Source organism: Barbatula barbatula (assembly GCF_947034865.1).
Source record: "Barbatula barbatula genome assembly, chromosome: 3".
Taxonomy (NCBI): domain Eukaryota; kingdom Metazoa; phylum Chordata; class Actinopteri; order Cypriniformes; family Nemacheilidae; genus Barbatula; species Barbatula barbatula.
Window position 1 is genome coordinate 10,461,795 of NC_136764.1, and position 26,707 is coordinate 10,488,501.

A 26,707-nucleotide genomic window follows, 5' to 3' on the forward strand; every position below is an offset into this window, starting at 1 on the left:
ATATAAGCAGAATGACCAGATGGAGGTCAGAAAGAAGAGTTCACAAACCATTTTATATTTAGACTTGAATTTGCAGGTTTTGATAGACAAACAGAAAATCATGTTCAGACGATCAGCGATGGTCACTTTACATAACAATACACGATAACAGAACCATTTTTGATTCCACAAAGAACAATCTATTTTTTACCTTATTATAGTCTTCAGATGTTAAATATTCTTTATGAAACAATTTACACACAAAAAGGGTTCTTCTATGGCATCGTGAAGCAGCTTTATTTTTAAGAGTGTGTGTGGACTAAATGTACCCACAATGATAGTGAAAGTCTTAACAAACTACAGCAATTTAAATGTTGATACATACTAAATTACGCTTATTTAGAAAGGTTTGAGTGGAAGTGTTTACAGTATAAAAGCCATGTAGACCACTTTGTCTATGGAACGTATAGATTTGTGTCCCCACTGTTGTGCGTTTCTGTGTGTTCTCTCTTTCTGTCTTACAAAACGAAGTGACCGTTGCTATGGGATCAGAGGCTTAGCGACCGTTTCTAAGGCCCAAAGGCAGTCATACACGTACCCAGTCAACCCTGAGAGATGGAGAACAAGAGCAGATCTGACATCTGATAAACAAACAACCTTGTATTCGGATACAGTTCTACAAAATCCTTAAATAATGTTAAATTAAATCGTCTGTTTATTTACTCAAATCAAAACCAAAGCTTAAGAGAGCCACAGATGAACTAAAGATTTAATATGACATGGATAGCCAGATTCATTTTTTTAGTATGATAACAAATATTATTCAAGAACAAACTGCCTGACTGCGCTACTCTCCTCCACATTTGAAATAAGAAAATAGGTTTAACAAGTTGAACTCTTACAGCTCAGTTTGTAGAAACAATCAAATCAAGTTTTCATTTTAATGCGTAGAAGTCTATTAGACACAGTGCTTATTAATAGACCTTCATTTGTTTGAACCCAAAATGGTCCTTTAAAATATCAAGACATCTGCTCTAGAAGAACAAATTAAAGAGAGTTTCTCTCCTCTAAATCTGTTTAACACTCCACTCAGCAAACAGAAATCTGTGGCAATCTGATCTGTGCTAAACTAAAGGTGTCTTTACACTCCAGTGTTCAGAAGACTTTTGACAAAATATCAAACCTTGTGGTCTCTGCAAACAAATATACTAGATCTTTATCACCTGACTTAGAAGACTATTAAAGGCCTACTGTATGAAATTTGGCTGCATCTAGCGGTGAGGTTGTGAATTGCAACCAACAGTTCACTCCACCCCTCTCCTGCCTTTCGTAGAACTATAGGGTCACGGCACAGGACTAAGATTTTGTCACATTTTCCAAAGGGCAAAAAGTTTTTATGAAACATGCTTTTTAGAGTATGGGGACCCGCAGTGTATGTAGTTAGAAATAGTTTATTCTAAAGGAAGAAAAACAACGCTTCAATATGTAAGGTCTTTATACACGTCTGAAGAATAGTGATGTATATCATATTGCATTTCTGTCAGTAGATCATCCAAAATCACACACTGAACCTTTAAATATGTGTTAAAAACTGAAGATTATCTGCAGAGAAAAAAAAAATGAAGACGTGAAATGATTTTCAATCTGTGGTTCTTTCTTTTTATTAATGTTGTTCCATGTATACAAGTACATATATCTGGATTCATCCATTTCATGTTTTTATTTTAACAGGGAGTTTTGGAAAGAAAAGGAATGATAGTGAAAGAAACAGATAGAAATAGAAAGAGGGAGTGCATGTCTGTTAATTCAAATGAAATATCACCTGTAGCAACATTTAGCGTCACAGCAACCAAAAATACACAACAATAGGCCCAACCACTGACATGCAAAACACACACATTATCACACAACACACAGCACTCGCATTGTTTCAGTATTTGGAGAGAATGATGTGTGTGTGTAAGAAGTGTGTCCTGTTCGGTGAGTTTGGAGGTCTGGGCTCTCTCTTTCTCTTTCCTTCATGACAACTCCTGCTTTCAAAGTAAAGAAAGACCAGAACTCCAATAACACAAACACACACCTACATACACACGCAAACACTTACAGATGCTCAAACTGTGCATAACTTCATAAACAACGCACACACTCTTTTTTTTATATTTTGTGTCATACACTTTCTCTCATAGCGTCTCCACACACACTGACACACCGTCACACCTTTAACATGGTTAAACACATTAATGCTTCTAACATTCAACAATACTGTATTTGTGTGTGTATGTGTGTGTGATGCATTGTGCTGTACAATGATATTTCCACTGATACAGGAGAAAGAGAGAGAAAGAGAGAGAAAGAGAGAGAGAGAGAGAAACTTAGGTGAGAAGCAAAGACACAATGCCAATCACAAACTAGAAAGCAGCAAACAAGAACGATGAAATGTGTATCAGGAAGGCTGGACTACTAATACTAATACAACACACGCACTCAGGCGCGCACACACACACACACACACACACACACACATATATATATATTAACCCAACCCACTGCCATTACATCACACTCAAACGAAGGGAGGTAATGGCAGCAATGAAGGGATTCATGTTTTTTGTTCCACCCCTCATTAAATTGAGGTGGAAGAAAGGTACGAAGAGATAGGGATAGAGAAAGAGAGAGAAAGAGTTGGGGGGCTGGTGGATTGTATCAAAGTTCAATTTAAAAGATAATATTATTAAGATAACTTGTCAGTCTTATCATCATCATCATGATCATGTCCATCAGCGAAACGATGATCAAAGTCCAGCCTGTTAAAGTAATTAACGTTATTGTTACTATTTTCATTAAATATTATTATCACTGTCGTTTAAAATGGGCGGGCTAGTTTTATTATTTCGATTTGATCTTGCTTGCATTTTGTCAATCTTGCCGTTCACTGTTCCTTCTGTTAATCTTGCACAACCACTGCTTGCTCCTTATTAGGGGCGGGGCTGGTCTCATTGGTGATTGGCTCTGCAGGGGTGGATTCTTTTGCGGGCGGAGCCTCAGTCTTTTTAGACTCAGTGTCAGCCTTGCTCTCCGTTGCTGTAGCTACAGGGGGGGCTGGATCTTTAGCAGGAAGGGCGGCCTCTTTCGCTGGCTCTTTCTCGTTTGCCGGGGCAGATTTTTCCTCAACTTTGGCCGGAGGGGCATCAGGACTCTTGGCGGGTTCTGCTTTGCCAGCCTCTGCGGTCTTGGATTCAGAGGCTTTAGGAGCACTAGCATTAGCGTTAGCTGCAGGCTCATCCTTTTTCGCAGGGGCCGAGCCTTTTTCCTCCTCCTTGGACGCGGTGGAATTGCTCTCAGCACTAGGCGTGGCTTCTTTGACGGCTGCCGCCGTGTCATTGGTGGTCTCCGTGGTAGTGGTAGCTTCTTCCTTGTTCTCTTTTTGAGCTTCACCTTCCTCCGCCGACGCTCCCTCCGTCTTTGCGTCCTTTTCCTTTGCCTTCTCGTCGTTCACATTGTATCCCTTCTTCTTTTTGCTTAGCTTCCCTCCCATTTTACCTCTGAAAGAGAGTAAGAAAACAATCAATGACCAGAGAAACAGATCGAAAGATATTTTTCTGCAGTAAGGTCTATACAGTACATGTGATCTCATCTCGATGTGCATTGGTGTGAATTCTACCTCATCTATGCTGTTGTCATACGTGACCCTGGACCACAAAACCAGTCATAAGTAGCACAGGTGTGGAAATAGCCGATAATAAATTGTATGGGTCAAAGTAAAGATCGATGAACATATTTTGTCAACTTCCTACCGTAAATGTATCAAACATTCCTTTTGTGAGTGGATGCAGCAAAATCGGAACAAAACTGGGCAGGAAACATGCCATAGCTTGATTCTGCCCCCCTTTGAGTATTACCCACTCGAGTTTGGCATCTAAGTAAAGCTTCGAGGTTATTTACTCTCCACAATTGTATTACAGTAAGCCAATAGAGCGTTAAAACAAACCTGTTTTTTCTTAGCAATAGCACCTCTGATGGAAAACTTTAAAGTCAGCATGAAACAAAAGTAGCGATTGTCTCTTTTCCGTATTATGCCATATACCATATAAAAAAAAATTAGGGTGGGATTTGATTCCATCCATCTAGAACTGATTGGATCTTTGAAAGTTGGGCGTTGCCAATAAAATGGGAGCAGATTTGACTGCCAGTTTGCAATCAGTCAGTCATTGCAGCCCCCGCCCTTGCACCATTCCTAGTGAACAGAAGTGAAGATAGGTCTTAAAAGGTGGTTTTGATAAAGAATAAGTGCAAAGTAATTAATTATGATGTGCACGGGTGAATAGTTTGTAATAAATACTGTACCACTGTGTAAAACGATAAGAATTAGCATTTTTTATTTCATGCAGACTTTAAGGTGATTCTCATTTTTCATATTCCAGAAAAAACTGAATCAGATCTTTTAAACATCTCAGATGCTTCGCACAGGAGGCAATGAGTCAAATAGTGAAATGTAAATTCTTAAATTATTGATCCACAATCATGGCAATCCAAACCTGAATCACTTTCTTTTGCAGAACACAAAAGATATTTTGAGGAATGTTGTTAACAAAAAAACGTTGGCTCCCATCGACTTCCACTGTATAGACTCAAACCAAGACACACATTTCTCAAAATATCTTGTGTTCCACATAAAAAAGAATCATGAACCACATGAGGGTCAAAAATGTATTAGCTTGGTCCACCGTAGGCAAGTTTAAAGGAACCCAAATTATTAACTACAAAAACGGAACGAAACACAAAGCAAGCAAATACCTGACCAACTTGAAACCATGCTCTAAACAACCCATTAGCTTACCAACTGTAACTACAATGAACAAAACTAGACAAGAGACAATGGAACCACGAGGGCTACTTATACAAGCACAAAATGACTAAACAAGAAACACCTGATGACAGTCAAAAAAATCAGAACAAGGAGACCAATGAGAACAAGACACATGAAGGAACTACAATGAAGAACTTAAAATAAGAGACAAGACAACATAAACCAACGTTACAATAAATTTAGGATAGGATTCCATGTTTTATTCCGCCTTTTATTCCGTTCGAAAAAAGAAATAAAGAAAAATCTGGTCTGGTTGTTTAAATAAAAACAATGGGATTTCAAAGATTTAATCGGATTTATCAGATCAGGAGAGCTCAAAGACTGTCCACAGATTTGCAAAGCCACCAGAGATTTTAATGAAAAATCAACATAATTGTCAACAAAAACATTTGTCTCATGTGTTTCTCTGGAATTAGCTGTAAGAACAAAAACAGAAACGACAAATTGATAAATAACTGGGAAATCCGAAGTCTCCTGAGCTATGAAAGAGCAACCACAGAGCGATAACAGTGTTCCTCAGGGATTATTAGTGGAAGTGCTGCATGTCAAATGCAATTTGTCATGCATAATTAAAATGACACCCTAAAACATCAAATGTATTTCATGCTTTGAATAAGTACAGATGAAATCATATGCATCTCTGCACACCGGCCTTACACCAGTTCAATAATTTAAGAAAGGAGACAAAATGTAATAAACCTGCAGTATGATCTAATCTGGGTTTATTCTCTCTATATAGCAGAGAGGTAAAAACGCTTATCAATCAAAACTCAATCTCTATGACAGAGTCTATCAAACTTCTATCATATCAGACATCAAAACTATACATCATTAATCTGTAACCAGACTCTGTTGCTGATGCGTAGCCAGACAGATCGGGGGAGGGAGGGTAACAGAGGATAGCATCTCTGTGCCGCACACAGCAACTACCAGCAATTCGGAACCGCAGTTACCAAGGCAACCCCGGTGGTCATGTGACCCATTCCAAAGAAGGAGCAGTTCAAACTGTTTCTCTCTCCATTCTCCCTGTTGGCTGCTTAAGCGTTCCTGAGCTCACCAACCAGCTGTGTAATGACACACACGCAGACAGAACGGTATTCATGTTAAGGAAATGTGTGACTTGACGGTTTCTTACGTATGACAATGGAAACATGGAAACGGTCTCTTCTGTGTGTCTATAACAGAACAATTGACACGGTCTGTCCCGTCTCCTCTGATTCAAGCAGACAGCAGCACGCTGTTTCAGCGTTAAACAATACGTTGCTGTGTGTGTGTGTGTGTGTGTGTGTGTGTGTAAACCTGCTGATTGATAGTACATATGATACTGAAATGGCTTGTAAACTGTCCGTGCAGAGAGTTTGTGGGAGTTCATAGTATTTGTAAACCCATCAATTTCAACAAAATAAAAGTAAAAAAGATTAAGATTAACTAATAAAATATATGTTTAATCCAGACTAGGCCCCAGAACACAACTGCATGGTGGAGATTAGTGCCTGAGATAGAGCCGCATCATATACATGTATCTAAGTTATTGCTATAAAAAGGTGTATGCTACTGAATCCCAAATCGCTTATGTAACTTTAAAATACACACATTCACATTGGGCGTAGCAGGGGGGTGAAGAACTGGAGCAGAAAATCTGACCCAATCGCTGTGCTGTAACAGCAGTAAATCATGCTGAGAACACAAATTCCGGCATTCATCTTCAGATAAATTAAACTACACTTATCATTTTCTCATATGAGTTCCGGTCCTAAATCATTGTTTGTATATAGGTCGAAGAGATGTTCAATGACCCCAACATCACATGTGCATAACATGTAGGATAACAACACAAGCATCTCACAGCTCCATGTCAGAAGGGGGCAGCGTGGCACTTGTGTATATGTTTATTATAGCCTGGACCCTAATAATGAAGAAACTCGACAGGTCATAAAGCAAGACTAATAACTCTGGACCTGTTCTCAAACAAAACACACCTACACACGCACACACAAGCTCATAACCCTAGAGATGTGCTCAAACAAAACACACACTAGCACATTGTTGCTCCGGCCTCTTTCCAAATAGGAGATCAAGCTAATGAATAACTTCACAGTGAAACTGGAAGCTCTTGTTCTTTGTTTGATTGGCTGAATGATTTGATGAATAAATATTATTATTAAACCTTAACCAGGTTAACCATGTCCCATTGACCTTTGAATCTCTTTTCTGAGAGAGAGCATAATACATAATACTACATAAAGGCAAAAACAAGACATGTAAACGTAAGAACACACATACGTGTAAATAAAAAGAACAAGTATGTGGGCATGTGTAATCATTCTTTGGATTGAAAGACCATTTTTAAATCACGTCAAATAATAAAGGCAGGTTGCAACAAGGACAGGTACTTAAAAGTACAAAAGAAAACGATCATCAGGTAGCCCACCGAAAATGGCCTTATAAATAAATATTATACACCAAGTGTATAGAATGGGAGTGACAACCGAACTAATTTAACAAAAAAATTATTATTTGTGGAAATGAGTCACATGGTGATCGTTGTGATTGTGTTTGTTTTATTGATTATTCTTGTTCATGTTCACACGTGCTTCAAGATAATGTCTGATATATTTCACTTCAGGACTTCAGGTTTTATTGTTTCATTAATCATTTCTTAAGTCTAAAATAAAATAGCAGATATGTGTTTGTTCGAAGCCAGAACTTTGGGTATGGAGTGATCCCTGCTTCCTGATCCGAGATCAGCATACACAGCTTAGATTCTTATTAACCAAGAAACTGTTACCTGTGCACCAACCATTAAAGCAAAGTTTTGACGAGGGCTAATATGAGATTACACATTACAGTCTTTATATTTTCCTTCTGAAATGCAAACAATGTCCGTAAAATGTCAGGTTTACCTTTGACCGCACATTTAAAATTCAACAGTTTGCCGTTAGTAGTAATAAACTACTGTCTCTTTATTAATGTTATTGTTAATTTTTTTTATGAATTCTGAGTTTAATGAGATCCCAGTTGAGTTTGCTATTTAAAATGTTTTTAAAATATACGAAACAAATCTTAGATGACAAGAAAATTCCTTGATATTGTAATGCTACAAAATACTGTAGTTTGTTTTGGAGAAAATATCAGGACCTTGAGCGAATATATCTCAAAGACATAAACATCTACTTTCTTTTTCTCTTAATTAAAGGTCTCGTGTATGAAATTTAGCGCCATCCAGCGGTGAGGTTGCGAAACGGGACAAACGGCTCATTCCACACCTCCCTTTACGGTGGCTGACACGGGACTAAGATGTGTTTTCGCTTCTGTGCACAAGGATATAACATATTTACGAAACACACTGTGTAGAGCAGTTCGTCCGTTTAAGGCTACTGTAGAAACAACGCGTGGTGTATGTAGATAGAAAAAGCTCATTCTAAGGTGATAAAAAGGTCTATATACACCTCTGAAGACATAGTTATGTATTGTATATTGCATTTCTATCAATAGATAATCCAAATGACACGTTTGACCTTTAAACACTTCATGTAATTGTATAATTTAGATTAATAAGCAGTCTGACTCATTAATTGTCACCCATACACAAAGCAAAAATAGACAAAATAATTCAGTAATCATAAGAATTTTTAATAAAATATATTGTGCAATAGAGTATCGACTTGACTGTAACACACCAGCACAGTCTCACAGAAATTTGTGACGAAGCTCATTCGTGTGAATTCCTACAATCTCATTCATATGTTTTATTATGATTGACTATGGCTCTGTGACGTTAGGTTTATGGGCAGGGTTAGGGGGGGCCTTTATTTTTACTTTGTCACTTATTCAAAATTTGTGCGTTTTTAGCTAAATTTGTCTTTGCGGTTTGGGGTGAGGTAAGGTGTTGATTAGCCACCTCCTAAAACATGTACGACTTCCTTTGATATCAGATTATTAATATATAAATGTATATACACACATGGTCTGTGTATTGAAAATCGAGCTGAGTGACATGAAAAAAGGGGGAAATTTGTGTCCATTTGGACTTGAGATTTTGTAGTTCACACACTCATTGATTTCTGTAGTATATAATAAAGGAAAACATAATGTTTGGGATTAGGAGGTTGAAGCTATTGCACAAGATTCTAGTCACGGTTGTAAGGTAAGCAGCTCTTTATACTCTTAAGGTATGATTGACCGGAAAACTCCTTTGAGAACATTTGTTAAGAATTCCAATGAAATCACTTCCGTAGAATTCCACAGATTTCCCCCTAAATTCAGTTCAGACAATGCAAAAAGATTTCATCCAACTACAGCCACAGGTGTGCATTTATAGTCAAAAGCTTTTAACATGGCTCATTGGTCAGAATTTAGTGTCTGAAGTATCCTTTTTATCATAAAGCGTTTAGACAGCATCTTGTGCAACATGAAAATCCTTCATCACCCCCACACACAGAGCATCTCTCCGGATGGAAATTGCTCTAATGAAAACAACAGAGAGGGAACATAAACACTACTTGCAGACCAAAACACACACACAAGGACCTTGAGATTCAACAATGTAGTGACCCCACATTATTCTGATGACTGTTTTGCTGCTTACTGATGGAAAAATGTACTGCGAGTTTGAGTGTGTGTGATTGTTTAATACTGTCATCGTTCCCAACGAGACCCTCCCCGTTCCTCTCCAGTAACACACAATCTTTAAACCTCAACCTAAACTTTCTGATGTGTAATGAATGTGGACTTTACATGATCTCTCATTCATATAGAAGGGCCTATACAGTATCTGTAATGTTAAATATCTGTAAAGCTCTTAAAAGATAACACAGGTACATAATGTCTTGAATATCTGCGATTTAGCCTTAGTCTAAACATAATTCCCACATCACCAGAAAAAAAGAGACACCCAAATGTACAGTGTTTAATATTTTCATTCTTGAGGGAAACTGGCTGTCCAAGACAAAAGGACACAGCATTGTTCTTTAAAACAGGCCTTGGTTATATACAGTCTGGTTTGGCCTTCACTCCTCCGGTCATATCCTTTCTCAAGACTCTAAAAGTGGATTTAAAAAATAGTGCAACAAGCATAAATATGGTGAAAATGTCAATCTTTTTGAAAGAGGCGCTTTTTAATAGGTACTGTTATCCTCCTCGTCACTAAATAAGACCTTTTTTAGCGAGCAGAGAGGATCAACATAAGACCTATAATATTTTGGTTTTGACCATTGCTGTTTGTTTAATGTTGTTTTGTACATGATGTGTATTGTTGCTCTTTGTAAATTTACATAATTTTGTCTTTGTCTTGCTCATCCTGCCTAATGTTCCTGAACAGTGTGCATCTCTCTCCAAGGGACTATAACAGACAGGTGGGGTCAGTGGGGGTCTGGCCTTTGATTGGCTGTTGCCGTAGGAACCATAGGAGAGCTGCCATTCTGGCTCATTCCTAAAGTTCCTTCAGGTCATTGCCATGGAAACCCAGAGACAGATTCCATGATGACACACAGAATATCAGAATAAAAAATCTAAGCCGCTTATTTCCCTCAGGGAACCATTCATAATTAACACATAATCATGCACGTAAGTAATCAGACACATGTAGTTACCTTGACAAATTAGCATCTTGTTGATTCTCAACGGTTTAAAACCATCAATTGTCCTGGCCATTGCTTAAGCACTGAAATCCCGCTAAATATTCAGAAAGTATAAAATTATATAGTTTTGTTTGTAACAGTGAAAGAATAAAAGGCTCAGTAGTTCAATTCCGTTGGGTTCATACTGGTTCATAAACCCACCAATCACATTCCACCCAGTGCACACAGACCACAAAGCATGATGGGACACAATCTGACCAGTGACTGACACCAAAACTTATCAAGTTTTGCCAGCAACACTAAAGCTGCCCGGGGAAAACATCAAATAAAAGAATGCTCCACTAGTCAGAAGTAGTTAACGACGGTGTGACAGAATGGGTACGTACGTAGACTTTTTTTAAACATGCAGGACCAAAAATAACATTGATTTTGAAAGCATCTCTAATTCTGGACTGTCTCAGATGTGCCTGACTTAACTGTCCCTTTAAATGATCTTCTTCAAACACGCGCACATACACAAACACAGCTCTGCTTGGCTGAGCTGCTTCTCTGTCGGTGGCATCCTGCCTACTTTCCTGTTTCTCTCTCTCTCTCTTTCTGACAAAATGTGAATCACAATCAAAATGTTCAGATCAAAAGCACCTGGTGCGATAAATTCAGTAAGACATTTCAGAAAAATAAACACGCTATGAATATTTCAGCATTTCTCGTTTTTAATGGAAAGATGAGGAAACAATATTCTTCCTCAACTCACCATCTTAAACTACACAAACCTCTCCCCCCCCTCTCTTTCTTTCTCTCTAACACATACTCAGTACAACTCACGGTAGACATAAGAGATTTCTTCTCTCCATAGGCTTCATCTCACACAGAACAGTGATAATAGATGTAACTCTATTAACAACCCTCTTAATGCAGCGGGATTCCTGCTTTCATGTGTTCTTATGACAATAATCTCCAGCTGGGTTTGAAATTCGGTTCAGTTCCACACGCTTACAAACACACCTGAGCACAAGAGTAATTCACCTGACTGCTCTTCTTGCTTCTGAGCATGTAGAATTTCATTTTATCGATATCTTTCCTTCAGGTATGCACACAAAAGCGGTATAACAAAAACATCTTATCTATAATATATCACCATGTACCCATTATGTGAATAATCTACCGTCTTTATTTAATAGCCGTATGAATGACTCAACATGACTAGATTTTGGTTCCCCAAAAGCGTGCTTTTCAAGGGGAAGATAAGGCAGAAAACCACAACTACTGTAGAAACATCTACGCACATTTACTTCGCTGACAATTTCTGCAGGATATTTCATTGGTTATTTATTGTAATACCATTACGGCTTTAACTTTTTCAGATGGTTTGGTTTGATGTTTCCTGGTTGAATCGCATGACTCATGTAAGCGTTTTAATGTGTCAAATCAATACCTGCACCTTTTCTAAAATTGGCACACAATCAGCTCCTACTCGAATAAAAATTGAGAAATTGATAGAAAGAAGCGATTTTTTTGGCGCCCCTACAGGAATTCACGACGGGTGTGAACGTGCGCTCTTTTTTCCCCTCATTGGAAGACCAGAAAGCGAGCGCGAGCGCGCGGTCACTCGGTTCATTGTCTGCGGCAACGCCGTATAGCGTAAATTGAACGAATTATTCTCCGTCAAAACGGAAAATGATTTACGTCTGTACTCCATTATAAAAATAAATGTACATAAAATACATTACATTAAATGGCAATGTGCGACAGAGATACAGGGGGTAAAAAGCATCTGTTGTCCATCCACACCCTACGCGCAATGCGCATGTGCTCCGCGGAGACAAAGGATCAGACAATTGAGACTGTAGGCTACATCGAGATAATAAATAAACGATAACCATGCTCAAAAACTACACATTGATACAATTATGTATACAATCAATTGATTTCACCAAACATTGGTGGGGGTTTAACAGGTTGAGGAAAAACAGGTACTATTTTACAAGTTGGTATTACCGTTTGGTTTAAAATCGTGCCGTAATTGTACAACTTAATTATAAATATTTACCATCTGTATAATATTCATCAATAAGTATCTGCTCTGTAGTATCTGCGAGTGTGTGTGCGCGCGCGCGTGTGGGTGGGTGGATGAGAGAGCGCGCGCGCGTGTACCAGTTAAATGTAGCGCTGCAAAATGCGCTCGAGCTCTACTCTCTAACAAAAGAGGATGCAATCTCTGTCTACAGAAATGCGTATTTTTACTCTTTATTCATAACATAAAAACACCCAATATACACCGAATGAGTTTAAAGGTAAAATCCAGTAACTTGTGAATTTCCGCATCAGAAAGCACATTTTCACTCATCCTTCTGTTTCCTAAATAATTTGTGATGCCTTTTTTTGTTGCATATTGGAATTTATTCGTTTTGTGTTGAAGAAACGACAGATGCGCGCTCATAGACAGCGCTTGTCTGGCTGCACACGCCCCTCTCCACTGTCAGATCAGCCGCGTGAATTCCGTGGACCTTTGCTCGCCTCCACAAAGTAAAGCAGCCCAAAAACACTCTTCCTCTTATTCACGCTTCCAGACGTACTTAATTGTGTACTTAGTTTGAGTAAAACCCCGGTTTGTCACAGTGCGCTTCGAATCTCCAAATAGAGAAGGTGTACCAAGCTGATCTTATTGATCATAGACACTCCAACAAGAATACAATTGAGAGTAAAAAACAAAATCTACGGAAAAAGTGAGAGACACTTACCGTCGGCGGTGGCCTTTCCTGTCGCTCGTTAAACCAGCGTCTGCTGTGTTTTTCCAGTGATTTTTTCTGCGCGCGCTGATTCGGTGGGTTTATATGGACTGCTCGGCGCGTGTCTCGCGCTGCATTTCTCGCGCGCACTCTCGTATTCGGTTTGGGGGCGGGGGGCGCGCGACGAGCTTCGAGCCACTGAGGACGAGACACGGTAGCGCGCCACACGGTGATCAAGTAGGCCTACACTAAACACAGTTTTTTTCCGTTCCAAACACAGCCATTTTTCTTCAGCAAGTGGTCGGTGAAAATGTAACATAAGCATTATGAAATATTTGTTTATTATACTGCAGTGTGTAATACATTTATAATGCTCATAAACGTATGACACCTAATATTAAATTGTAAAATAAGCACGCTCAGACACTCAGGGTGCAAATGACTCAATTAATCCAACTTTTGTATTTACACGCCCCCTGTTGACACCAGTCAATACTGCACTGGGCAGAAATGAAGATGTAAAAACATACATCGTAGTTGAAGCATGGTTGCGTCAACAAATTTAAACTCAATTAAAGGATATTCATCAAGCAAATAGTTCTGCATTTATTACTTGAAGGTGAATTAAAAGTAAAACATGTTGAATAGATACAAAATTATCAAAATGTGAGACAATTATTTGAGTAAGTCTGATGTACGGTTATAAAAGCAAACTAGAAATAGGGAATCTGATTTTTTACAGTAAAATAGTGTAATTGTACTTTGAACTAATGATCTTAAAAATCATTATTGAAAAAAGTAAAGTTTCCTTTGTTTTACGGACATTTGCGTCAGTAATTTAATGCAGTGCAAAATGTAAAATACAATGAAAAATTCTTAATAATACAGTATAAAGCCCTACTTTTACTGATTTTTAAAGAGTGCACTGACACATAAACCTTATACATTTATAACAGATTGTAGAAATATATCATTTCTGTTATATCAAATCTATATAATCTTCTATTCAGTTTCTCCAGCACTTCAGCCAGCATGGTGTTTTACCTAAAACAGGTCTTGGACTGAAGGTCCTTCTGCACTGAGGGCAGCTGTAGACTCTCTTCTGAACATTCTGTTCCCAGCAGACTGTAATACAGCTCATACAGTAACTGTGTCCACAGTCCCTGGATCCCTCAGGAAATCCTGACAGAGTGAACAGTTTTCGAATCCCCCTTCCTCAATGTGCACAAACAAGTGTCATCATATAAAAAACAAGTCCACTAGATGTCAGTCTAACTCTGGTGGAGAAAGTCAGTCACCATAAGTGATAGAACACAAAGGTGATTCAGGTTTGTTCTCATTGCAAGTGAATTATCACATTTTCGTTACAATTTATTGACACTTACACTTTATTTATATTAAATGCTCAAACTTGTCATATGGCAATAGTATCTGTACAATGTCTATATTTTCTATACTATTTTCAGTTCAATGTGGAGTAAGTTTCATTATTATTAACAGTCATGTGAGAATTATATGACCTGCTTCAAACTGCAACATAATTCATATATTTTTACAAGCAAATAAGCCTAGTCACAAAACACATTTACCCAAATACAAGTTTGCACCCAAATGTCTTAATGTCAACTCATTTTTTCATACATTCCTTTTAATTACAATCTAACATGGCATAAATCATGAGATTCATCTGAAATGAAGGTGTTTAACCTGATCATAACTGGCATGCTATTTCATTAAGTGCTAGTGTAGCCAAGTTAAAGATTTGGGTTTATAAATAAGTTCCAAGTTTAAACCTTTTGACAGGGAATCAAAAACGTGTCATCATTTTATGTGGACTGTATCTATAATAAGTTGTAATATGCAAATTAGCTAAATGTTTATGGTTGAGACCCTGTGACAACAATATAATTTCTAATACAATTATTTGCAAGTTATTTTGTTACATAACACAATTTTACTCTTGGTATGTATTTATCAAAAACTGATCCATGAACCCAAAGCCCAGGACAGAGAGGTTGAGTGAATGTGGTGTGGACTCTGTGGATGAGGGTCATTGTGTCAGAGACGCTGTAGAAAGACAGAGTTCCTGCAATGTGATCCACATACACTCCTATTCTAGAAGATCTGGGGACTACACAGAGTTGAGTGTATTTATGATTGTGATAGAATGAGTAACTGTATTCAGAGCAGTATAAACACCAGGACCGAACATTATGTCCAAACCTACAATTATTACCCTCTCCTTTCCGGATGATGCTCTTATATGACACCGATACACCAACATTACAACTCCACTCAAACTCCCAGTAACAGCGTCCACTCACACTCTCTCTACACAACACCTGAGCTGTACCATCAAATCTGTCTGGATGATCGGGATACGGCTGCTGTGTGCCAGTGTGAGTAATCACTGTGTTCCCCTCAGACAGACAGAGGTGTTTATGTGCTGTGTTTGGATCTAGTGTCAGCTTGTGGGTGTCTGAGAAAATAAAACAAATCATAATTTTGATTGAAATGTGAAAACTTCAAATTGGTTGATGATATAAAATACAACATTTTCTCTCTGTATGTCTCTTTGTATTTATGCTAATAATAACTTACATTGGAGAAAATCCTTTCTGGTCTTTGGTTCATGACTGAATATCTCTTTGTATTTCACTGTGGAAAATAAACATTTTATTTTAAATATTGTCAACTGAAATAGAACCTAAAATATTTCAGACTAATTTAAATGTGCATTGTTGAAATTGCATTTCAACATAATAATGCATTGTAACAAGCTCGTCAATGACACTTTACCTCTAACAGATATATTTTCTATCTTTTCTCTGCATAAATTCCCCAGATTCTCTTTCAGAAGAGACACAGATTTTCCTACTTCATCAAAAGAGAGGAGAGAACTGACAGTGATGTTGAGTGAGTCTGTAGATCCAGGAGCAACAGACAGAGACTGGAAACTCTACACAGACACAAACACAAATAATAGAAACTAAATACACATTTGATAGAAAATACAATCTCCTTATACGTGCATATACATTTCTAAATGCCACTGATGTTTTTCAGATCTGTTACCTGGAGGAAAAGGATGTGATCATCTGTGTGTGAAAGCTGCTCCAACTCAGTGTCTCTCCTCCTCAGATCATCAATCTCCTGTTCCAGACGCTTCAAGAGTCCTTCAGCTCGACTCACTGCAGCCTTTTCCTGATCTCTGATCAGCTGTGTCATCTCAGAGCGACTTCTCTCAATGGAGCTGATCAGTTCAGTAAAGATCCTCTCACTGTCCTCCAATGCTGCCTGCAAAGAGCGCTGTTAGTGCGAGAGAGAGAGAGAGAGAGAGAGAGGGGCTTTCACAAAACTTTCTTTAAAACAATCTTCACATTTACGGCTCACATAGTAAAGTTTAAAATTTTAAACCCTAATGTCCTTCGTATACAAAACCCAAATCATCATTATCACACTGCACATCATTAAAAACCATCTCATTATTTACAAGACTATAATATGCAAATTCTAGTCTCCCGCAGCTACTAACTTCAAGAACATCAAAACTGTTACCCCTCATTTTCCTTGTTTTCTGTGTTGCCAGCTTTGCAGTTCCTATTAAATAATTTTGTAGACATATCTTCCTTCTTTCTGAAAACTTTTCACACCCCCTATAAAAATGATTTTTGAGAATTCTTCATCAAAAGCATGAAACAACCTACTAAAGACCTTTCAATCTTTTACATTTGAAAAAAATGCTCTAGATCCACTGTTCGTTTCTCTACTGAAGGCTTACACAGGGTTCTTTACCTGTCTCTCACGAGAAAGTCTGGTTTCAACAGTCTGGGCCATTTTTTGTCCTTTTAACTATAGCATGATATCTAGCTTTCTTTGATGTCAAACTGCTTCAAAAGTCCAACTGTGGAGTTTCAAAAGATCAAATTGATCCTGCCTTTCGCTAACAACAGCAGCAACTTTTATTTTTGGAAAGTCTAGTTCACTTCTCATGTTTGAAGGAAATCCTTGTCCAATGTTTTTCCAACTCCCACGTTCATAAACGTCTCTTTACCACCTCAAGAGTGTAGCATTGACCAAAAAAATTCTAATTTAAGACCACCTGCTTTTTGTAAAACGTTTTTGCAGTTTGTACCCAAGTTAGGTCTTTTTTGATTCAGGAGTCTTTGTCCTCGTTTTATTCTGTAGCACAGATCTTACTCTGCACATCCACCAGACCTTGATCTCCTGTTCAATTGTTCAATAGTTAAAAAAACCCTAAAACCTCTCTTTTCCACAACAATCCACCAGGTAATTTTGGAGATCCTTGCCCACTTTTCCTATGACTAATAGGAAGTCCCTCCCTTTTCATATAATCCAATAGTTTAAGTTAAAGTATTAACAAAAATTTTATGTAAAAAAAATATAGTAACATCCTCAGCATAAGCTGATATCGATATTCTATGCATAATAGGCTATCAGGAAAATAAATTCCCTTGAGATGCTTTTTAGCCTATAAACAACAATGGCTCAATAACAAGGCTATATAATTGTCCAGAAGCCTTAAAACAGGTGTTGGTGCACTCGGTCCTCTACCAGCTTTAACAATTACAAACACTTCAGAATATAGTTGTTGAACATATGATATCTAATTCTTTACAAATCCCAAAAATGTTTATATGATATGTAAGATTGACTCTATCAAAAGCTTTCTCTTGGGCCAAAGAAAGCACAGGTCAACATTATTAACTTGATTAAATATCTCCTATCAAAAGAGATGATCCATAATTGACCTATTCGGGATACTGTATTATATATCTACTAATAATTCCAAAACGTGCTTGAGCCTATTTGCTAAACATTTTGAAAGTATGGTATAGTCCATTCATAGCAAAGTCTGCAATAATGTCAGCATTCTGCCTGTTATCACCTGTTTTGGCCACAAGAGGCCTCATTGTGCGTTTGTTTGATTATTATTCCCGTTGATCTTGAGTTATTGACTTCACTTGTACCTTGTTTCCTTTGTTTCCCTAGTGTCTTGAAGCCCACAGTTTTATTTAGTTCTTTGTTCCGAGTTTGTGTGTTTGCACCCCTTACCTGTTGACTTATCTGTGAGATTGTAGACTTTGTCCTTACTCGGAAAATAACTTTTGAGATTTTTTAGTAAAATGAGTTTACTATTTTGCCATTTGGATTTTTCTACTTTTTGCATTATGGAATTAATTTTATGCCTTGTGGATTACTATTTTTACTTTGTAGAATAACTCTGGATTATCCTTTTTGTTAATAAACTATATTACAAGACATGCTGTGTCTCCCGTACCTTCTGGGTTCATCCTCTCTCTTGGCTCAATAGTAAATGACGGTCTCTCACACCATAGACCCGAAGTCGAGCCTGGGTCCAGACACAGAAATCCCACTTTTAAGGAAGCAAAAAAAGGCCTGCTTTTTGACAACTTGTAGGAAGAACTTGTTCTTTATACTTTCTATACTTCATACAAGTATCCAAAAGCTTGCATGTCTCTTTAAAGTTTTTCTATTGCTGCTTTCATTATAGAAGTAGAATGTGAACTATAACTTTGAGAAAAGATTCATATATTTGCTTTAACTCCCACCGCATACACAGATGTTTTTAAAGAATCCTTTTACTTCCAGCCATTCCAGAATACTTTAAATATTTCACAAAATAAAGTATCTTGCAATAATTTCATATTAAAAGGCCTAAAATAATTTGGTTTTTAAGTTTTTATATTCAAATCAAATAATACCAAGGGATGATCTGAAAACCCAACAGGTAAAATGGAATTTTATTATTCCATTTTGCTACCTACATAAAATCTCTCCAATCTAGCTCCACTGACCCTATTTTCTGACACTGGTTTAATTCCTGTTTTCTTTGTCTTCAAATATCTGTATTAATTCAAACTCTTTTGACAAGTTAGACACTACAACACTTGATTCATGGTGAGGCTCATCTCCATTTCTATCAAAATTTAAATTAATAGTACAATTCCAATGACCTCCAATGACAGTACAAACAATATACACAAATAATCGCTTAATAGCATTCCTTAAACTAAAAGTGCCTCACACGCTCAGGTCCATTTTTTGGTAAACATTTATCAATACAAACACAGAGCCCTCATATTCTATTCTATCTCTATTCTATCGTTTCTTTGGAAAATATAATAGCTATACAGCACTTGTCCCATGACTTAACACACGTTTTCCTTCCCACCATCTAGTACATTCAGATTCATTATCCACGGTAGTATGTTTTTCTTGAAAAAATACATGTATCTTTTTAATACTAAATAATTGCCAATTTATTTTCATCTCTACCCTCATTTATATTTAAAGAGCCCACTCTCAGCAGCTCCATCCTTTGTTTTTCCGGAAAATGAGGGTGACGAAGCTCCCTCTGGAGAAGACCCTATCCTATTGAAACAAAATTTGGTACCGGAACTTACGACACGCCTGGGTGATCTATCAGAAGAACAAGCCTCTGATTCACGCATATTCGAGAGATGACGGAAGCTACACATCAGCGTTAATAGCATGGTCAATATGGATTAAACAAACGCATCAATTCGCTTCAGAAGACCTTTGTTAAGACCACAGAGCCGTGTCGAGCAGTTCTTATATCGATGGATGCCCTTTTTGGAGCTTCAAAAAGTCAGCACCCATTCACTTCCATTCTACCGCTTGGAAGTAAAATGATACGTGGTATTATAATTCCGACTCCATTAGGGGTGATTTCAAATTTCGCCTCTCAAGCCGTGCGGAAAATGCGAGCCGCAGCGTTAATGTTAGAAAATTATGTTACTCCATTTTTGCGTGCGCCTGCCACGTGTCTACATTTAAAATAATGAATTTAAATTCAATGTGAACCACCCCTTATTCTTCAAGAAGCAAACCATATTCAGTTATAGGATGCCTTGGGGTTGAGTAAAGTATCCCTTTAATCTCACTGGCCAATTTACTGTGACGCGTAGAGCTTTCTCAATTTCATCATTCCGAATGACGGAAGGCACTTTAGATATCGTAACTCTAGTCGTTGGAGTAACCAGCAATGAAATGAATCGCCATTTAGCCTAACACAATTCCATCGCTTATCACGGGGATAGATGCATCCCGATGACGCCTCAAAAGTTTTGAAACCCTCACACAAACAAACCAAATATTATTTAGAAAGAGCAATCATTAATATGATTAGAACATGAAAAAAAGAGATAAAAAGATGTATAGGCGAAAAAAAGCAATCAATCGAAAACGAGAGCACGCACCGTCACACGCACCCCAACACTCCCAGCTTACAGAGAGAGAGAGAGAGAGAGAGAGAGAGAGAGAGAGAGAGAGAGAGAGAGAGAGAGAGAGAGAGAGAGAGAGCTCACACAGTCTGTTAGTCACAGTGGACTTCAGTGGGAGTGGAAAGTTCTCCAGCACTGGACTCCACACTGACCTACTGGAGGAGAGGCCTGAGTGTGACATAGTTCTTCCAGCAGTGAGCAGTTGATCATCTGATCAAAACTCACCTTATGAATCTCTACAGCATCTCTCAGCTCCTGAAGCTCTTTCTGTTTCTCCTTAACTCTCTGCTGGTATTGTCTTTGAGTCTCTGTCAATTGTTTCTGTAGGATGCATTATTTAAAAACAGTTAAATTGTAATAGCTGATGTTTCAGAAGCCTTTAGAAATAGCTGTCTAAAAATGTTGTTATCCATCATTGTACTGTCATGAGGTGCTTGCGAGGTTTATGTCAAAACAGAAGCTAAATAATATCCTCTATTCTTAGTTATCTTTGTAAAACTGTTTTAAATCTATTTTATATTGATTATTTTAATGTACAGTTTTTAGTGATCTTGAAGGAATTTTTCTAATGAACCAAACCTGGTAGTAGATTAACAAACTGTGCTGTCATACCTGTTTCCCAGTCCTCTCTTCTTCAGCTGATACAGTATTGTGATTTTTGTGCTTGCCCACCATACATAGAAGACATATACAGCACTGATCTGTATGACAGTAAGTCTCTAAAAGTTTATCATGTTGAGGGCAGATCATCTCCTGAAGTCGTCCATTGCCGTCCATCAGTTTGTGCTTCTTTTCTCTGAAGAAATTCTCATGTTGTTCAAGATGAGTCTGACAGTAAGAGCTGAGACACGCCAGACAGGACTTGACAGCTTTGTGTTTTCTCTCAGTACAGACGTCACACTCCACATCTCCAGGTCCAGCATAACAGTGATCAGAACGAGCAGCTTGTACTTGAGTCTTCTTCAGCTGCTCCACCACTTCAGCCAGCATGGTGTTTTTACCTAAAACAGGTCTTGGAGTGAAGGTCTGTCTGCACTGAGGGCAGCTGTAGACTCTCTTCTGATCATCCTGATCCCAGTATTCCGTAATACAGCTCATACAGTAACTGTGTCCACAGGGAATGGCCACTGGATCCTTCAGTAGATCCAAACAGATTGAACAGCTGAACTGGTCCTGAGCTAAAGCAACATTGGCTTCTGACATTTTTATGTATCTACGCAAAGACAGAGAAACTTAACAGCGATTGGATCAACAGCAGTTCAGTTTCGTTTTCCTGAACTTGATCATTTCCTTGAATTCTGTCACATGAGTAATGCGTCTGTCATCATACAATAAACAAGTCCACTAGATATCAGTTCAAATCTCATTTATCATGTTGAGGGCAGATTATCTCCTGAAATCGTCCAGTGGCATCAGTCAGGTTGTGCCTTATTTGACCTAAAACAGGTCTTGGAGTGAAGGTCTCTCTGCACTGATGGCAGCTGTAGACTCTCTTCTGATCATCCTGATCCCAGCAGTCTGTGATACAGCTCATACAGTAACTGTGTCCACAGTTAATAGTCACTGGATCCTTCAGTAGATCCAGACAAATTGAACAATCATGAGAAACACTTGCTTCTGCCAGTTTAATATACACAAAGACAGAGAAATGTAAAGCGCTCGGATTGATAGCCAGTTTCGTTTTCCCAGAATTTAAGAATTTCCATGTTCAGGAATTTGTCATACTGTTTAGGCAAGTCTAATAAAGTCCACTAGATGTCAGTAGGCTATTATAGAGAAAGTCACAAAGCTGCACATTCTATTTCTTTAAAAAAAATGAATGAATGTCTATAATCCCAAACATACATAAATGTACAAAGTCTAAACTCAAACAGAGAATAATTGTGGTTTGGATTTTATGGATGATGGCCATGTCATCAGTTATTTTCAATGTGATGTATAGTAAGTTTAAGGTTTTTTTTAAGTTTAGGGGTGAACAGTCACATTTAGAAAGGTTCGGGGGACTTTTGTAGAGTTGGGCAGAAGATTGTGTAGCGCCCCAAAATGGATCCAGGGGGCCACAGATTTCGTAGTATTTTATGAAATATGGCAATGTATCATATACATTGTATACAATCAAAGATCAGAAAAATAAGAAAACCAACCAAAATAATTGACGTTCCAGCATTTTATAACTATATATGATTTTAGTTTAATTCAAATACAAAATTTAAGATTATAAATCTTAATTTGGGGTGCCAGATTAAGTTTTGAACCACTGATGTAGTAGGGCATTAGTGCAGGTCATGCAGCTGTTAAAAGCATCCTCAGCAATCCTGATGTCCTTTACAGCCTGACCAGACATGACCATTGAGTTCCTGTGACGAGTAGCCTACACACACTACACAAACACGAAGAAAGTGATAACTCTTTCATAATCGTTGACTTTTCAAGCTTTCTGACACGAGGGATGTTTTTAATGATCAATGATTTTAACAAAAAAAGTAAACACATAGTTTACCGACTTCTGTGATGCACCTGGAGGAATGAGGACTCTCCGTGCAAACAGCGGCCTAACCACGGGAACGGCAGGCGGAGCGCGCGAGTCTACGGGGCGAGAAATTGCAGATTTTGCCATTTCAAACTGCTCGCGGGGCGGAGCTACCGGTCAGGGATCAGACTCAGCGGAGTCTCGCAAACTTGGCAGGGGACGAAGCCCTCGCTGTTTACCGAGGCGCGTGTCACGCCGCCATACAAAGTGGCCTCGCGCTGTATCTTTTAATCCTGTCGCGGACATCCGCACGCCCCTCGCGAGACCCGGCGGAACAGCGCTCGTGAACGATTACAATCTTTCTTGCTCCAGCGTCTCACAGCAACACACGTGATAGTTTTTAACAACTGTATGATCTGAAACAAAGACGCGTCTCTGCGAACGGAGAGAGCGAGAGAGAGAGAGAGAGAGAAAGAGAGAGAAAGAGAGAGAGAGAGAGAGAGAGAGAGAGAGAGAGAGAGAGAGAGAGAGAGAGAGAGAGAGAGAGAGAGAGAGAGAGAGAGAGAGAGAGAGAGAGAGAGAGAGAGAGAGAGAGAGAGAGAGAGAGAGAGAGAGAGAGAGAGAGAGAGAGAGAGAGAGAGAGAGAGGAGAGAGAGAGAGAGAGGGGCTTCATTGGTTACCAGAGTTCAGTGAGATGCGTGAACTTTCCACGCTGTTGTCTGTCACCGATGGTTCGGCTCGGAGACTCATATGAAGACCTCAGACATTACTAATTATAAGGACAATGGATAACTTTTTCACAGAGGTAATGTAAAAGTACAGTTTTACTGTTTGTATAGAATGTTTAACGTTACCGGTATTTCTTAACAAAACACATGAAAGTTATTGTAACAACTGAGTTGGGAAACTAACGTTAACTGACCGGCTGTATGTCTCTCTTAAGTGTCGCTTTCAAAGTTGTTTAGTGCGCGTGTGTGTGTGTGTGTGTGTGTGTGTGTGCGTGCGTGCGTGCGTGCGTGCGTGCGTGTGTGTGGACCCGTTTCTGGTCTCGGTTTGTTCTCGTGGAGTCTGGGATTGTTCCCAGCGGAGATCGCAAGCATTTCCTCACCTTTCTTCTTGCTTCCTCCTCAACATCCCGTCGCTATTATTAGAAGTCCAAACATAAACTCACCGTGTACCCTTACCGAATGAACAAGTAGTGTGTCAATCATGAATACTCAGCCTTTATTGTATATTCATGTAATAACCGATATTGTACTCCTAACATAATGTAGGCTATTAAATTTATTAGATGTAGTATTCTATATTAATAAGAATATGATGCTGTTCTTTTTTGTCTATTAATGACTAATAATATTATAGACACATTATTTGATTTTAATGCTTAATTATAATTGTTAAATATTTGTGAGCATGTCTTTTTGTGATTTACAGTTTTCTACATAAAATCATTCTAAATATTGTAAATATTCTGTGAAAATCTCATCTTGATTTCTATAATATTGGCTGAGTAAGGCCATGTCAAAGATTGAAATAATAGTAAAATGAATGGTCGCAATCGAACCTCATCTCGCAAATAGATGAGGAGACTTTCGCCTTGATTTCACTGACAGGCTAACATTCGAAAATGTATATTATTTGTTCATTCATTTTTTGATAGAAATAACATGACCAATCATTAATGGGATTTTGTGGAATGTTTGTTTGGATTGACGATGGGAATCAGACAATGGTATTATTCATCACTCATGACCTGATGGTGACATGAGCTCGAGATGATGATCAGCCGCACGAGCCGCTCCCTTGAGTCGGCGCCACGTGAGTCACAAACAAACTCTGCCAGTTTTCCCTTGAGGCGGCTCATTGGGATCCCCAGATTGCGCTTTCACCTTTGGAGGTGTGCCCTTACTTAATAAACCTCTCAGACCTTAATTCACCTGTGCTAGCTCAGAAATATTGATTATAAAAATGGTTCTTAACTCTGGTCCTGGCTTCCGATAGACCTGTCGGTTTTTGTCTTTTTATCTGACAGTCATTTCATTTCACGAAGCTTTCTGCTAACAAGCCGATGATTTGAAATACATGAAATGTGCCGTTTTTGTGCGTCCCAGAGAACCACAGGAACATAATGCATGTAAAACATGAATCCTGGAGGGCCACGTGCCTGCAAAGGGGATCTCCAACCTTAATAAAACGCACCTGAAACAGCTAAAAAAGTCTTCAGGATTACTTACAAATTACAGACGGGTGTGTTGGAGCAATGTTGGACCAATACCCAGCGGTACAGTGGTCCTCCAGGACTGCATTCTGACAACCCTGAGCTATATACATTATATATGAAGTGTTTCATGGTTTTGGAGGAAAGCAGTGAGCTTCCAGAGGTCCAGAGGACCAACTTTACACAATAGTGTCAAATATCCGCCGGCTGCTGCATATCTAGCAGGCGAATCGGTTCTGAACAAAAGGAGCAGTCTTTAAAAAGAGAGAGTGCAGTGTGCACGGAAACGGATTCAGCAGAAGCTTGAGGGATGGGGGGAAGAGAATCGTGACGCTTTTTTTCTCACATAGCTCTGTCTACATGACTGACCTCAGCCGGAGAGAGAATGATACACTATGATTCCTGTCTCGCACATGGCTGTTATACACGATTAACCTCAGAGAGTATTTAGAGACTGATGAAGTTGATTATTTCTCAAACATAACTGCCCCGTTCTGTCTCTCCAGCTGTTTGTGTTTTGGTTTAGTTTGGATGCATATGCACGCATTTCAGTTTGCAGTTATGGTTGCAGGTCCGTTTCTGCTTTAGGTGTGTTTGTGTATGGCTGTGTTTGAACAGCAGTGTCATCAAGGTTAATGCCTCCCTGCAGTCGCTATGGGCGGAGCTTAATCAAAGGTGAAGCTTTTTGTTTTCCTACGAGTTGGCCAATCAGAGTTGTAGGTACTTTGCTTTGATAGAGAAGAGCGACGGTCAGAGTGAAACACTCCAGGATTGCACTTTTCCACAGTGCGATTATAGCGGCTGACTGATCAGAGATCAGTGAATGTGTGTTTTGTAAAGCCGTGGACGCAATAGTGAGGTCTCATGCTCAACTTTCCCTTTGATTTGTGTTTAGTAAAATGGTTGTAACTTTCTTTACTGTTGCATTGCTGTTAAAGGGATAGTTCACCCGAAAAGGAAAATTCTGTCATCATTTACTCACCCTCAGATTGTTCCAAACACGCGTACATTTGACGCGTGAAATGTCCCTTTTAATATTTTAAGTAGATGCACATGCATAGTTTGGGGATTTTAACTCCTTCGTAAAACACACATTGGGGTGGATCATATTCAGCACCTGGTGTATAGCAGCCATGGCCGTGTAACACTATACACAAACACATATTTACCTATCCAAATGAGGACATGCTCTTAAGGATCAAGATCATTATTATTACCCGAAACATACTGCGAACATATTTTTGTAGCCAAAGTCTCGACTTAGTCAACGAGTGCCGACTTTTAGAGCATCTAATGTAGATGCTTGTTCACTTCTAAACTTTGCAAAATTAAGGAACACCGCGTCTTCACCGGATGCGACCGGCGCAACGCGACAATGAGATTGTCGCATCACTCCGCATCCAGTGTGGACACAATTTTTTATTATAATGCCGTCTTATGCGTTCTATTGTCGTGTCAGGTGTAGACACAGTGTTAGCAGAAGATTTATGTATCTTTGTTTTTTCTGCTCTGAAATTACACAGAGGCTTTAAATGACAACAGATTTTTGTCCAAATGCTCTTAAGACTGAACTTCT

The 26,707-nt window shown here is 38.6% G+C and overlaps 3 protein-coding genes across 4 annotated transcripts in view; 1 reads left to right on the forward strand and 2 right to left on the reverse strand.

The window, feature by feature from the left end:
* Positions 1 to 1,612: 1,612 nt before the first annotated feature.
* basp1 (brain abundant, membrane attached signal protein 1) lies at positions 1,613 to 13,443 on the reverse strand. The gene is made up of 2 exons (XM_079451477.1): positions 13,167 to 13,443; positions 1,613 to 3,521 (listed from the first exon to the last, which is right to left on the reverse strand). The coding sequence occupies exon 2, from the start codon at positions 3,512 to 3,514 to the stop codon at positions 2,924 to 2,926; it is 591 nt and encodes a 196-aa protein (XP_079307603.1). The 5' UTR covers positions 3,515 to 3,521; positions 13,167 to 13,443; the 3' UTR covers positions 1,613 to 2,923.
* Positions 13,444 to 13,740: 297 nt separating this feature from the next.
* Positions 13,741 to 23,228, reverse strand: LOC306891307 (tripartite motif-containing protein 16-like). Its single transcript, XM_079451441.1, has 6 exons — positions 21,056 to 23,228; positions 20,669 to 20,764; positions 16,230 to 16,463; positions 15,954 to 16,113; positions 15,756 to 15,812; positions 13,741 to 15,633 (listed from the first exon to the last, which is right to left on the reverse strand). The coding sequence occupies exons 1-6, from the start codon at positions 21,644 to 21,646 to the stop codon at positions 15,086 to 15,088; spliced, it is 1,686 nt and encodes a 561-aa protein (XP_079307567.1). The 5' UTR covers positions 21,647 to 23,228; the 3' UTR covers positions 13,741 to 15,085.
* Positions 23,229 to 23,547: 319 nt separating this feature from the next.
* myo10 (myosin X) overlaps positions 23,548 to 26,707 on the forward strand; it is a 39,193-nt gene continuing 36,033 nt past the window's right edge. The window contains exon 1 of one of the 2 annotated variants that reach the window (XM_079451380.1): positions 23,548 to 23,718. Coding sequence is in view for 1 of the 2 variants with exons in the window: in XM_079451379.1 (XP_079307505.1) it covers positions 23,698 to 23,718 (21 nt within the window). In the remaining variant the exon portion in view is untranslated. The remainder of the gene's footprint in view (positions 23,719 to 26,707) is intronic. The other variant, XM_079451379.1, reaches the window with a different exon arrangement.